Consider the following 15035-nt stretch of genomic DNA (forward strand, 5'->3'; position numbering starts at 1 on the left):
CTCCAGAGATTCCTCCAGATAAAACACATTACTATAACACAGTGCAGTATGAACTCCAGGGATTCCTACAGATAAAACACATTACTATAACATAGTGCAGTATGAACTCCAGGGATTCCTCCAGATAAAACACATTACTATAACACAGTGCAGTATGAACTCCAGGGATTCCTCCAGATAAAACACATTACTATAACACAGTGCAGTGTGAACTCCAGGGATTCCTACAGATAAAACACAATACTATAACACAGTGCAGTATGAACTCCAGGGATTCCTCCAGATAAAACACATTACTATAACACAGTGCAGTGTGAACTCCAGGGATTCCTCCAGATAAAACACATTACTATAACACAGTGCAGTATGAACTCCAGGGATTCCTCCAGATAAAACACAATACTATAACATAGTGCAGTATGAACTCCAGGGATTCCTCCAGATAAAACACATTACTATAACACAGTGCAGTATGAACTCCAGGGATTCCTCCAGATAAAACACAATACTATAACATAGTGCAGTATGAACTCCAGGGATTCCTCCAGATAAAACACATTACTATAACACAGTGCAGTGTGAACTCCAGGGATTCCTACAGATAAAACACAATACTATAACACAGTGCAGTATGAACTCCAGGGATTCCTCCAGATAAAACACATTACTATAACACAGTGCAGTGTGAACTCCAGGGATTCCTCCAGATAAAACACATTACTATAACACAGTGCAGTATGAACTCCAGGGATTCCTCCAGATAAAACACAATACTATAACATAGTGCAGTATGAACTCCAGGGATTCCTCCAGATAAAACACATTACTATAACACAGTGCAGTGTGAACTCCAGGGATTCCTCCAGATAAAACACATTACTATAACACAGTGCAGTATGAACTCCAGGGATTCCTCCAGATAAAACACAATACTATAACACAGTGCAGTGTGAACTCCAGGGATTCCTCCAGATAAAACACATTACTATAACACAGTGCAGTGTGAACTCCAGGGATTCCTCCAGATAAAACACATTACTATAACACAGTGCAGTATGAACTCCAGAGATTCCTCCAGATAAAACACATTACTATAACACAGTGCAGTGTGAACTCCAGGGATTCCTACAGATAAAACACATTACTATAACACAGTGCAGTGTGAACTCCAGGGATTCCTCCAGATAAAACACATTACTATAACACAGTGCAGTGTGAACTCCAGGGATTCCTCCAGATAAAACACAATACTATAACACAGTGCAGTATGAACTCCAGGGATTCCTCCAGATAAAACACATTACTATAACATAGTGCAGTGTGAACTCCAGGGATTCTTCCAGATAAAACACATTACTATAACATAGTGCAGTATGAACTCCAGGGATTCCTCCAGATAAAACACATTACTATAACACAGTGCAGTATGAACTCCAGGGATTCTTCCAGATAAAACACATTACTATAACACAGTGCAGTATGAACTCCCGGGATTCTTCCACATAAAACACATTACTATAACATAGTGCAGTATGAACTCCAGAGATTCCTAGAAGTTGGAGTTTAATTTTTCCTGAACAGATGCTGCTGAACCGTAGTAGTCTCTAATGGCTGCTTAGACTGGGATGCAGTAGTCTTGGCATTAAGCTTGAATATATTACTTCAACTTTTAATACAAGCCTTATATTAGAAAATAAAGAGATGCCCAGACACAGACCCCATACGTGTTCATGAAGCCTGGTGTATTCCTTCATTAAAGAGAAAAAAGTTCAGAAACATCGGGGTGGAAACACAAATAAATGTGATACAGAAGTTATCGTATTTCTAAAATCCAGATGAGCAAGAAGTGAAATTGTTGTAGTCACGTGAATATCAATGTTTGTTATTGGTTTTTTGTCTGTTTGTTTGTTTTTTTAGCCCAACAAGAATCTTGACATGTCTATTAATGCATCAAACAATTTCAATCTGAATATTACGTGGTCAGTTGGTTCAACAGGTGAGATGTTTTTATTTTTTTTATTTTATTTTTTTCATCCTTGTAAATAGCCATTATTAATTTTATTACAATTTTATTTTATTACAAAACAGTATTTTACTGTGCCAGCGGTTATTATGCATCAGCAAAGTCAAAGGGAAGTTAACCGTACTTTAAAAAGATGATGGAAGACTGTGTTTAAAAATATATTATAATAATAATAATATGTATTTTCGATCTGCTGTAGAAAGCAGGTTTTATCCTAGAAGAGGAGCCATTTGTTTTTTAGTGCACTTCCTCCTTGTCATCTCCGGGAGCTTCCTGTACGACTGCGTTGTGTGTTGTAGAACCAAACATGCCAGTGTCTGTATAATACATCCATTTCAACAAACCAGTCCAACTCCACTGTGAGAGAGTCCCAGCTGTGTCCCTGACCACTGCCAATTGCCATGACTGTGTATTCCAGAGTACCAAGCATCTATTCCTACACATTGAGTAACCTCGAACACAACTGGAGCGTCTGGACTGCTAGAATGCCGGTCAATGCACAACTACAGTTTATCAAAAGTCACATCCACATGAGAACGTACATGAGTGGCACTAAACTTATCATTTTGCAATGTGTTCCCGATATTTCAAATTGTGCCTGCCTCTTTAAATGTTCTGTCATTTTTGGTATCACTCATAACAAAAGTTGTGCTGCAATTTAAAATTTCATAGCAAGTCATTCTGAAATGCTTTGATTTCAATTAAGATATATTTTTTATAGGCGCCAGCTGTAGAGGCTGAGATTTCAAAGTCTTTGTTTCAGGGGCTCAAAATTCAGGTTTTCTTATGGGCTTGACTGCTGGGAACAATGAATGCGTTTCATCTCTTGCTCATCAATGGGATGAGCTAATCTTGTTCATTACAGCATCCTCAAGTCTTTACAGTTGAGAGGTTTTTTTAAGAGAACGTTTTTAAAGATAACTATAAAATTGACCTTCAAAACAATAAGCGGCTGGCTACATCTGTGGGACCATGTGCCCAAATTTGATTAAACTTTGCAGGGAAGATTTTTTTTATGAGAAATGATTCCACATACTGTGAATGTAGTTCATGGTGACCCTTTTAAGTAGCGAGTGTTTTTCAACCTATGCTAAATGTTTTTAATGTATAGGTTGAAAAACAATGTTAACGCTTGCTAGTTATATACAGTAGTGTGCAGTTTTATTAGAACACCTCATGCCTACCTGCATGAAACCAGCGGGGGTGAGAAGGTCAGTAATCGGGGATATAGAACATAATGTTAGACCACTTTGTGCTTTAATTAGGCTTCATGAATAACATTTTAATTCTACTATTGAAATTCACAGATTTATGCGGTAATTAAAGAAGAAAGCAGTCTGACTTCATTTGGTTCTATATAATTTTGATATATAATTTTATATTTAAGCCACCCACACTTACGGTTTTGTTATCACAAAATTATCCCTACACATTGCATCTGTTATGAATTTATATTGGCTGCTGCTGTTGCAGTGACCAATGAGATTTTGGTTTCCCGTGCCTGATACTGAAACTGCTGACAGAATCGCTGCTCAGCAGAGAAGGGAAAGCTGATCTCCACACACACACACACACATATGTGGATCAGCTTTCGAATCATATATATATATATATATATATATATATATATATATATATATATATATATATATACAACACTGTGTCAGACAATATTACCTTACAAATATAATCCATGAATTTGAGTGTTTGCATGTATCCTTCGTTCTGTTTCACTAACTTATCAGCAATGAATTCTACTGTTGCACTTTTTGTAGCTGGGACCATCTCAGGAGAGGAAATCCCAATTGTCTCCAGGTCTAACATAAAGGACTACAGAGACAGTTTCTCCTGTGAGAAATTCAGCTTCCGAAACAACCTCAACATCACCTTCTACGTGTACGTCAGCAATTTCTCATGGCCAATAAAAATACAGGTAAGTGTTTCTATATGGTTACCTCTTGAATTCTGGCCCATTTTATCTATACAGTATTTTGTCCAAAGCAACTAAGCATCCATGTAAGATGACATTAGGTTATTTGAGTCCGTTTGAGGTACTGGCCTCCTGTCTGCACAGTTATATAAAACACTGTAAGCTGCTCACCATGTAACTGTCACCTTGACCTGTGACCTAATATGGCTGCCAAATTGAGGTCAGGTGACTGAAGGATGAGTGTGCTGCCAGTTGTCACGGGGCAACTCCTTCAAGGAAGCTCAGTGCTTTGTTTTCCCTATATGCGATCAACAGTGAACGCACAAGGTAATGATACTGGACGTTAATTTGCAGTTAACAGTTTGTCACCATTTTTTAATATAGGAGTAGCCTTTGCCAATTTCAAAGCAGCTGGAACACACCTTGCGCTAAATGATAAATTAAATGAATCAGTTAAAGGATAGCACATTAGGATAGCTGCCAGTTGTAAAAGATAAGGCTCAGTGTTGTCAGACCCAATAGGTTTTCAATAATTGATTGATTGCAGCTCCTTAAGTACAACTTGATATTCAGTTGCTTTAAAATAAAGTCTGTAATCAATACTGCTATAAGAATTGGACAAGTATTCAGACCACTTGGGTCTCTGTTTGTTTGTGCAATAGTCAGAGTTCATTTTAGGGCTGTTACTGTTTTGCCCTGGTTCGATTTACTTCACCGATTCACCACATTTCTGAATTTGAGAATATAAAGAAGATTTTGAGAATACAAATAAGATTGCTGATGACCTTTTTTAAATGTTTTTTTGACATAGTTACACAGTCGTCCTTGCAGAGTGAGATCACTCAATGTTTTACATAATCCCTCTCTGGGAAAAAACAATTCAATCACGTTAAAGAAAAAAAAAAATATTCAGGAATGATGAGAATCATTTACACAGATATTTCTAAAAAGCATATGACGGTTTCATGAGCGATACACCCAGTGTTTCAATCGCTAAATCTACAGCAGAGATCAACTGTTCACAAGACCGATTTGCAGTTCTCAGTCAGTGCTTGACAATATCAGATATAAGGATCTGAAGTTGATATATCTGCTGCGGGAGGTTTTCTTCCCATGTGGATTTTCTTAAAACAGAAAAACAAAAAAAAATTAAAATTGCACAAGACAGGACTTCTAACTGTGCATGGTGACTCTGGGCTTGTTAGCGTCGCTTCACCTTAAGCAGTGTAGTGTGTCTGACACACTACATTCAGGTTTACTGTAACCCCATTGTATCCCACTCAATGGCAAGTAAGCTGCAGCTTTAAGGCATGAAAGCAGCTTGATGGTAGCATGAAAAAAGGAAATCGCCTAATCTCTGGAAACCAAAACTATCTGAAGTTCATGAGTGGTCTTCTATACCTTGTGTCCATTTCATCACTATATGAACTCTACCCTAGAATAATGATATAAACTAGCCGTTCACTTCAATGACTTCCCCTTTCTGCTTTTGTTTTGAGTTCCATTAGAATTAATATAAAATATTTACAATAAAATAAGACTGATATATAATGAATGTATCCATATCTGTTAAACACGAGTAGCGCTACATTTTAGAAACACTAACAGAAACGTAATAAATTCAATGATAAATGTTCAGACTAGACATCTCCTTCAGTGTCTTCATTCATACGGTAACGCCAATCCCAATCAATCATACAAATTGTACATGAAGGCAGAAGCATATGTTGCTTATGACACTTCATGCATTACCAGCTCTGTTGATTTCCTGATGTTGCAGGAGTTTCCAAGCTAGAAGGAAGGTTCTTAAACTTTTTGTTGGCTGTTACTGTAAAGTGCATCTTCATTGATGCGATTGCTTCGAGCTGTACTTGAATCCAGGATACGGCAAATAACAACAGTGCAGCACCGTTTTCATTTTGGAAACGACGGGCATGCCTTCAGCATCATGACATCATTTGCAAATATGAGGCAGGCTGTAGGGAAAACAGGAAGGTAGTGATTGCCTGTCCGAGTGGAACAGATTTAGATACATTCTGTCACCACTGTGACCTCGCACCTTTTAGCAGTCCTAATCATTTCTGTGAGATTGGACAACACGTGAAGGAGGCTTATTTTAGATTTGACTTTGAAATGATGGAATAACACAATGTATTCCGATGAAGTGTGTGGAATAACACAATGTATTCCGATGAAGTGTGTGGAATAACACAATGTATTCCGATGAAGTGTGTGGAATAACACAATGTATTCCGATGAAGTGTGTGGAATAACACAATGTATTCCGATGAAGTGTGTGGAATAACACAATGTATTCCGATGAAGTGTGTGGAATAACACAATGTATTCCGATGAAGTGTGTGGAATAACACAATGTATTCCGATGAAGTGTGTGGAATAACACAATGTATTCCGATGAAGTGTGTGGAATAACACAATGTATTCCGATGAAGTGTGTGGAATAACACAATGTATTCAGATGAAGTGTGTGGAATAACACAATGTATTCAGATGAAGTGTGTGGAATAACACAATGTATTCAGATGAAGTGTGTGGAATAACACAATGTATTCAGATTTTCGGTTTTATTATGTCGATTAGTGTATGAGGTTGATCAGCTACTGTATCATAGCACAAGCGGATGTCTACACCATCAAGAAAACTGTATTAGTGCTTTTGAAAGATGAATGCAGGTATCTTGTGTTTGCTTTTGCCTGAGGATGACCCAGGGACCAAAGTAAGCCTGCACGTCTGAATACTTTCCTACAAGAATGCAAATTCCTATTTGTCAGCCAACAGTGTGTCTTAATGAACATCTGGTGATCTCACTGGAATTGAAAATGCAATACCATGACAAACCATCAGATAAAATATGTACAGTTTGTGCCGAGACCCAGCCAGAGTTGCATTGGGTTTTGTAAATTTGTTACTTTAACCAGTGCTGCAGACTGTCCACCTACTAGCAACACAGCACTTGTGGAAGAGGCTGTTTATTAAAGTCTCGTGCTTATTTTTAAAGAGGAGACCATTTTCTATTCGGAGCTACCCAGCTATTTAGTGAACGGGTAGTCTGAAGTTGTCCGGCAACAAACTCCCCACCCCCAGTTGTACTGCCTTCCTAGAAAAAGGAGAACATTTCGTTGTACAACAGGTCATTTTGTTCGACAGAAGTAAAACATTTACTTTCATGACATTCATTGATATGGGGACACAAGTTCGATGTGTTAATTGGCAGTTCGGAGCTTGAAACATTGTGGATGTAGAGTGATAGGTATGCTTTCCGGCATCAGAACATTAGATACATTATCTTAGGTCAATAAGTGAGACCGTTTATGCATGGATACTGTACACAGTAGATTTATTTTGCTTTTGGAATATGTGAGTGAATATACATGTGTGGGTGAAATGGCTTTTACATGGTGGCCACACATGGTGGCCTATATCCAAAAGGAAAACAGTTGACTTTTTTCTCTTTGAATAGCCTTCTGGATTGCACGGCAGCAAATAATTGTTCATTGTCATGTCTACGTGTGTCTGCTGGACATGAGGCAAAAGAAGGGTTATATATATGTGTGTGTGTGTGTGTGTGTGTGTGTATGTAATACTGTGAAAACAGCATTAGTGGCAGTGCTGCATTTCAGGCAGAGTGATATATTATTTCCTGCAATCCCTGCCCACATTCATTGATTTTTATTCTCACTTTCTCATCCTGGATTAATCATGCTGATAAAATGCATTTCTATGGAACCAATATGCAGCTTTTCTAGCTCGGCTGGTCCTGTAACAGCGTTTTATTAGATTTCCAAATGCAAAGTCACTTATTTGCTCTGTGAGCGGACATCATTAAATCGAATGCCTTTTGTAATTTAATAGACTGCAAGCTCTGTGTGTCATAACTTAGCATGCACTCGGATTTATGGACTCAATGACAATAGTGTTCTTATTTAATAAAGGTCAATTGGAGTTTTTACAAATATTAGGGTTTGCATTTACATATAATGACTGAGCTATCAGCAAATGCGTGTTTGCTGTAATAAGAGAAAGCCAACACAGTGCTATTTATAAAAGATGCAGGAAACACAAGCTCCTACAGTATTACATTAGTAGTATGTTGTTTGTTGTGTGTTACTGGTCTTTTAAACACCTGCCAGTGTTGCAGAGGGCAGTGTAATCCTATCCTCCTGTAGGGTTACAGATTGAGAATCTCCTTTACTTCAACCACATTTTAATAAATGCATTTTGGATCAATACTTTCTTCTTTACTAAATGTATTGGTTCCTTTTTTATTAGTAAAAAGATAAAATAAAAATATTGCCATGTATTATTTAATTATCTTTTGACATTAAATGTGGGCAGCTTGGTGATTCGTTGAGTGTCATAAACCACAGGATGTCAATACCCATGGGTTCCGATGGCATTCTGCACATTGCGGCCACACTCTGTGGTTTTAACATGCAGGGTTTATCAATCTTCTGACTGGATCAATCAATGTACTTAGTTTCCATTGCGCTATTTACAGACACGTGTGCCCGCAGATACAACTCCAGTTGTCTGTCCAGCACTTTTATTGCATTTGATAAGCATATACATACACACCATCTGTTAATGTTTAAACACTGTAGTTGGTCTTCAAATGCATGCACGCTAAAATCATAATGTTTCTCACACAATACAAATAATATACTATTTATTGTATTTATTTATTTTTTTTAACAGAGATTAAGCAGTAAGGAGCTTTTTTTTCTTATAAATCAATTACGTTTTTGGCTGCAAAGCTGGCACCCTTTTATGTTCATTAAACATAGATACCACCTCGATCTGAATCTAAAGTTTTCGTGTTTAATTGAATTTGAAAAATTCACAGCAGTGTCAAGCTGCAGTTCCTCCTATTTGTGGCACACACTTTTAACTGATACCAGTCCAGATTCGAGTCCATGTGCAATCCGCTGAATATGTAAAACACGAGACAGCATGACCACAAATGTCTCTTCGGGTGAGATGTGGAAAGTATCATGACTATATATATTCTGTAATATACTGTTGCAAGTAACAATTGGCAAGACATCAGATCGGGTGAAGTCAACGTCCTGAAGTTTTCTATTGGAGAACCATTTGACCTCAAATAAGTACAAATTGGTTAGCTGTGCTAATTATTATTTTGATCCTCGATGAACGAATCAGCATTGAGATGACTTGATCTAGACTGGCCACAAAAAAACTCATTTAGCTGGTCACAGCAGATGCTTGTACGCAGGTTTCATGTTGTGGGAAGTGCATGGGAAATGTCCTTCTTTCAAGGGCTAGCTACTGTTTCCACAGGGGCTCTAAAATGGATCGCTTGCTGGCTTGTGTGGTGCCCGGTGCAACTACTTCCAAATGTTTTAAAGGGGAATGAGACATTTTTTCACCCTTAATGAATACTGACTTGCCACAGATCTGCTGCCGTTTGCTGGAAATGTGCTATTTTACATTCAAATTTCTACTGAATGTCAGGCCAGTGATTTCTGTATTCCCCTAATGGAAAGCTAGATTGCACACAGCAATGAGTATTCTCTGTTGTTCCATCAAGTGTGTTATCAGCAGTCACAACTGTAATATATATATTTTTCCCCATATATCAACAAACAATGTCGTTGACAGACAGCGCTCTGATACCTGATCCCTGAAAGCTTTGTCTCCTATCGAGAGGATTGTCATGTAGGTATTTGTCTGTAGTAACGCTGTCATGAAAAGCACTTCTCCCCTGGCCTGTTTAGGGCACAAGTATCTGATGAGCATAGTATATATAGCCGACTCCTTCCATTGGTATGAAAGGTGATGTGACATTTCACCTTTCGGGGGCATTTTGATCTTAAATATAAAGGATATATCTCTCCGGTGTTAAATGTGGCCAGTACATTGTTTTAATAAGAGATTCCTTTAGAGGGTGAATGCCTGCAGGGGTGTTTTAAAATAGAAACAGCGGCAAGAAGGTTGTACGTCAACGTGAGAGGTGACCAAGAGCAGTTTGTCCATTTATTATTTTAACCATGGAGTTCCCAGCTCCACCTCTCATTGCTTTTACCCTCCATCAGCAGGGGAACGGTCGTGCCAGCATAGTGTTTTACTGACATGAGCAGCGAGTTACAGTGGGGGCCAAGTCCTGAGTGACAGCTACAGTGCTCATGGGTCTATCAGTTGAGTGAGTAGTTTGTAGCCTCTCGGCAGCGATGCAATAATGTACGTTCGCAGCCCTTGATGAAAACTTTCCATCCCTTCATGTTGATGTGGATTGAGGTTCTGATATTAAAAACTGTTCAGACTTAGAGACAGAGAGATTTCCATGACAGCCACCATCTTTACATTCTCTCTGCCTGAGTTTATAAGCGACATACCCTAGTCGCACCAATATGATTGGCAGTAGTTGGGCGCACACGGGGGTATGCTGTCGAAAATATGCACCTAGAATCGATTGCTATTGTACCATGTGGGACAGAACATGAGATTGGCTGAATGGACTATTAAAAACCCTTTATAAATCCAATTGCTAAGATGTACTTTATGAAACCAAGATATTTATGGCATTTATTGGGGAAAAAAAAAAAATTGGAATGGCCCACACTATTGTGCAATGGAAGTGTTGCTGTACTTTTTAATTCCAGTTCCTGCAGGGGAGTGCTTGGTAAGGAGAACGGGCGGGGTAGGGGCTGGGGTAGGGGGGGTGCAGCAGGATGCTATAGAATTGCATGTTGCACAAAACAATTCTCAAAGACACTTTGATAACAGACATTGAGTTGTGTATTGAAACCCTGAGCCCACGTCAGTATCCTACTCACTGGTAGCCAGGACTCCTCATGAATGTGCTACTCCATGGTAATCAAGTGACAACCCAGTCACAGATAGCTTTTTTTATCTGAAGCTCACAGACACATTACAATGTATTAAAACAGCAGCTGTGACAGACATTTGAAACCACAACTGCAATGTAAAAGCAACCTTTTTTTTTTTTTAATGCGTTGTAGTTTTGTGATTTGTTTTCAGTATTAAAAAAAAAAAAAAAACAACTTGGTTTTATCCTTGTTAAAAATGCTCGTTTTGCTTTTTTTTCATGAAGGTTGTCACTGCTGAAGATAACTTTTTTTTTATTTACTGCAGGTTTATTTAGACTGATTGAATGTAAATATGGACTGACCAGTGAATCAGCAACTGAAAACCTAATCTACCAATACTCACTTCAACCATAATCTGCTATACCGGAACACTGTACAGCTGATTTATATCACTGACTCATGACTATATTCATGCAATATGGAAGAACTCGGAGGACTTTGTCTCAGTTTTTACACAATTTGATAGCACCCCATGCTGAGTAAAAATGAAATCCATTTCCCTTTCTTTACCCTTTCTTTTAAACCCAGTGAAAACTGAACAGCAGAAATACATTAGAAATGAAAGTTTCCAAGAAGGCCTAGTGGTGCAGTAACATGTATTTCCTCACTTACATATGACCTTCCTTTACCCTAGCCACACACACACACAGTCTCCAGTTTAATGGGTGGATTTTGTACTGAATACAATATAAGGCCAACTAACCAAGTGCATCGCGATAGAGCTGCTCAGCTGCCTGTATGTGCTTTTGTTGTGCTTTGTGAGTGTTGTTGGTCATGAAGCTGACATACCAGTAACTGTCTGAAGGACAAGTGTTTTGCTGTGATGTTCCTGTAGATTTTAATAGCCCATTTAAAGTGGGAGTATTTGCTTTTACTTGTCATGGAGCTGTACTGGGAATAAGTGCCTTTCCATTAATGAATATTGATAAACTCATCTTGGACCTGCAGGTAGATGGAAGAGGCCGCCCCACCAGCTTTCTACCCTCCAGATTAACTTGTAAAATTGCAATCGGCTCTGGGTTAATCTTGCTGTATTGCCTAGTAATGCATTCTCAAAGCTTTACACTGAATCAAATGCACATACATTTTGTCTCTGCAGTAGCAAGTGTCAGAAGACCTGAACCGGTGCTAATCTAGTGATTTCTAGATTAGCACCGGGCTGAGGATTAGAGTGGTTGATAATAAGGCAATGCAAGGAAAACAAATGCCTTGAATGCTGAATCTTTTTGCATAATCATGATTGCTGTGTTCAAGAGAGCAAAAAAGCATTGCTTTATTTCTTGGTATACTGTAGGCTTTGGCATATTTGAGCTGTTACTGCAATCATACAGTACAGTAGAAAAGGACTTCAACTCCATGTAAGCTTTGAACTTTCAGTATTCGTAAGCTTCGGCGTGTGACACCTGCTGGTGAAACACTCTTTTTGACAAATGTTTCCAGTCCGATAACGCTGTCTAGCATGCAGAAGATGCAGGGCAGATCGCATTGACCAAAATGTTATCGCAGAGGGTATCGTGCCACATTTCTGCATTTGCATAGCTGGTTTTGGGGCTGCCACAGTACCATGAGCAGGGTGAGTAACCCATGCCAACCCATGCCAACCCATGCAGCTCTCAGGGATGTAATCCTTTCCAGTATTTGTAGAATATATTAGGTCAGATCGGTGTGTTAAAGTACCCTGATGATACGGCAAGCTTTAGTGGAGGCTGGAAATTTACTTTGCTGTGTTGAGCTGTACAGCATGCTAAAGTAATTGCTGCAAAATGACTATGCTATTGACTATTCTCATACCAAATAGGGCCCTCTTAAAGCATTTGATCACTTTACCTTAGAATGAGTAATTATCTTTCTATCTTGCAGGCTGTGGACCTTGCGACCTTTTACAGACAAGAGCCTTTTAAGTAATGCATTACCAGCCAAGCCAAGATTGCCCCACTGAGGGTTAAAATCCCACCTACAGAATTGCAAACAATCTCCAATTTATCTCAGCAGTCAATGTTTACACATCACATATTGATGGCATTGTATGGGGGAGTCTGTTCGGCCAGGCTCGCTCGCTCACTCTCTGCTCTACATATAAAGCAGCAGCATTAATATAAGTAGACAGCACTCTTTATCAGGCTGAGAACAATTAGTCCCTAGTTTTAGTGACAGGTTCAGGAAAGAAGAACAAAGTGAAGATTCAAGGGCAATTACTTAGGAGGGTGTTTATAGAATAAATCTACATAGATCCTCTTTTTAAAGTGAGTGATGTGAATCGCAGTTGTAGCAGATATTTCAAATCCAGCTTTCTCTTGTTGCGAGTGGGAGGTACTGTGTTGATATTTGCTGTATGCCTACATATTTACAGTACCAGCAACAAAGGCACTGCTGGGATTCACAGATCCTCAGATGCATATTTCCATTTTAGTGGAAGACACCCTTTTGTTAAGTTTAAACGCATGCTTTACCACCTGAGTCCAGATAACAGACCACACAAGAGACCCGCAAATTGACATTAAAACCCACAGACTGTCATTATACAATCTGCATGTACAATTCAATTTAAGGTCAATCTTGGCTGGTTCCCGGACTCTGTGTGCAGCACAAGACTGGAGTCCTCCATGTTATCACATGACTTCAGTGTCACTTTCATGAACGGTGTTGCTGCCTTTCATATGAATAAGCATATTTATGTAGAAAGTGGATTAAACTGTAGTTTGTCATTATCAGCATGTGATTGTATGTAGACTCCATTCATTGATGGATTCTTAATTCAAGTTGCAGATAATATCATTTTTAATTAACCAATGTTTTTCTTTTATTGATTCGAAATGTAATCGATAATTTTAGTTGAGATGAATCAATGCTCAACATTTTCTCGAGGAAGGGGGGTATGCTTCAGGTGCTGTTTTGCAGGTGAAATAAATCCCTTCCTTTCACCCCTGTCTCCCTGGTCTTCACTAATGCAGGCCAGCCTGTCTCCTAGATTAGCTGAAATGGAAGGGCAGCTGACTCACCTTATACTGTACTTCAAGAAGAATGGCTCATTTGTCAAGATGAGATATTTCATTCCCTGCATTGACAGGTAGTCTGAAGGAAAACAGGAAAATAAATACTCGGGTCCGAATGCATTGTTTCAGCAAAGCAAAGGCTGCAGATGATACTGTTTACACTCTCCGTTAAGAATATGTACTGTACTAACAATAAGGGTTATTATTGTTCAGAAAGAAAAGAACGATTCTATGGGTTTGTTGTTTTCCATTAGTACAAGACAGAATGGAGTCGGTTCTTTTTTCTGATCCTACGTTACCATTTTGAAGCCTGTTCTCTGTTGTTTTAGTCTCTTGCCAAGTCCAGCCTATAAAAGAAGCAGCATGCTTGGAGTGCTTATCAAAACAGTACAAATAGTTCCTGAGCTTGTGACAGTTACAATATGAGGATGATGGCAGTCATTAACCTTCTCCCAGCTGCTGTGCATCTGTTCTCTTATCAAAAAGGACATGGAATAAAAGTTAATCAGCCCTCTGTTTACAGTTGCCCTGATGCTGCTGCTGGAGAGCTTCACCAATCCAGTGTCAGCTTCCAGTGTTTGAAGGTTCCCAAGCGCTTCTTTGTTTGTTTGTTTGAAGAAGGAAAACAAACTAGATGTCCTCATTAGGGTTTTTCCACTGTGATCCGCATGTTGTGTCTTTGTGAAAAACAGCCGGTCAATACTGTATAGCCTTCTATGAAAATAAAATAGCCCTGACATCCCCTCTTTGCAGGGCCGGAGAAGTGTTGTAATTACTCAGCTAGTTATTGGACCAGCTTCCCCAGTTGGTTCTGTGATTTCATTTAGACGTAGATGGCAGTACGCAGATGTAGCCTACATGTTTTAATGTTGCTTGGTTTCTGTTACCTATATAATTGAATGGATTCTTGCCTCTCTGCATCGCTGTCTCATTTATTTATTTAACTAATATATGTGGAAAATGCAAGGCTGTGTAGATGGCATTCTCCTGACCACTGAAGTTGCTTTCAAGTTGCATCAAAAGCGCTGTCAAATGTTTGGATCAACAGAACAAACCTTAGTACAAGAAATGTTTGACTGGTTCCTCATGCTCAACGGAGCAAATAAAAAAGAACAAACAGTTAGATATGAATCTCTTCTGGTGTGAAGAATGGTAGGAGACCCAGCGGCAGCTCTTTGTCACTTATTTTTCTTTTGATAACTTGAACAGGATTCATGGCA

General features: G+C 38.8%; 1 protein-coding gene across 6 annotated transcripts in view; it reads left to right on the plus strand.

Annotated features, from left to right (window-relative positions):
* LOC117418260 (attractin-like protein 1) overlaps positions 1-15035 on the plus strand; it is a 172842-nt gene that overhangs the window by 79243 nt on the left and 78564 nt on the right. For all 6 annotated transcript variants that reach the window (XM_058985394.1, XM_058985392.1, XM_058985391.1 and 3 more), the window contains exons 23-24: positions 1918-1996; positions 3799-3956. In XM_058985394.1, coding sequence (XP_058841377.1) covers positions 1918-1996; positions 3799-3956 — 237 coding nt within the window. The remainder of the gene's footprint in view (positions 1-1917; positions 1997-3798; positions 3957-15035) is intronic.

This window comes from Acipenser ruthenus, chromosome 13, assembly GCF_902713425.1.
Source record: "Acipenser ruthenus chromosome 13, fAciRut3.2 maternal haplotype, whole genome shotgun sequence".
NCBI classification, from domain to species: domain Eukaryota; kingdom Metazoa; phylum Chordata; class Actinopteri; order Acipenseriformes; family Acipenseridae; genus Acipenser; species Acipenser ruthenus.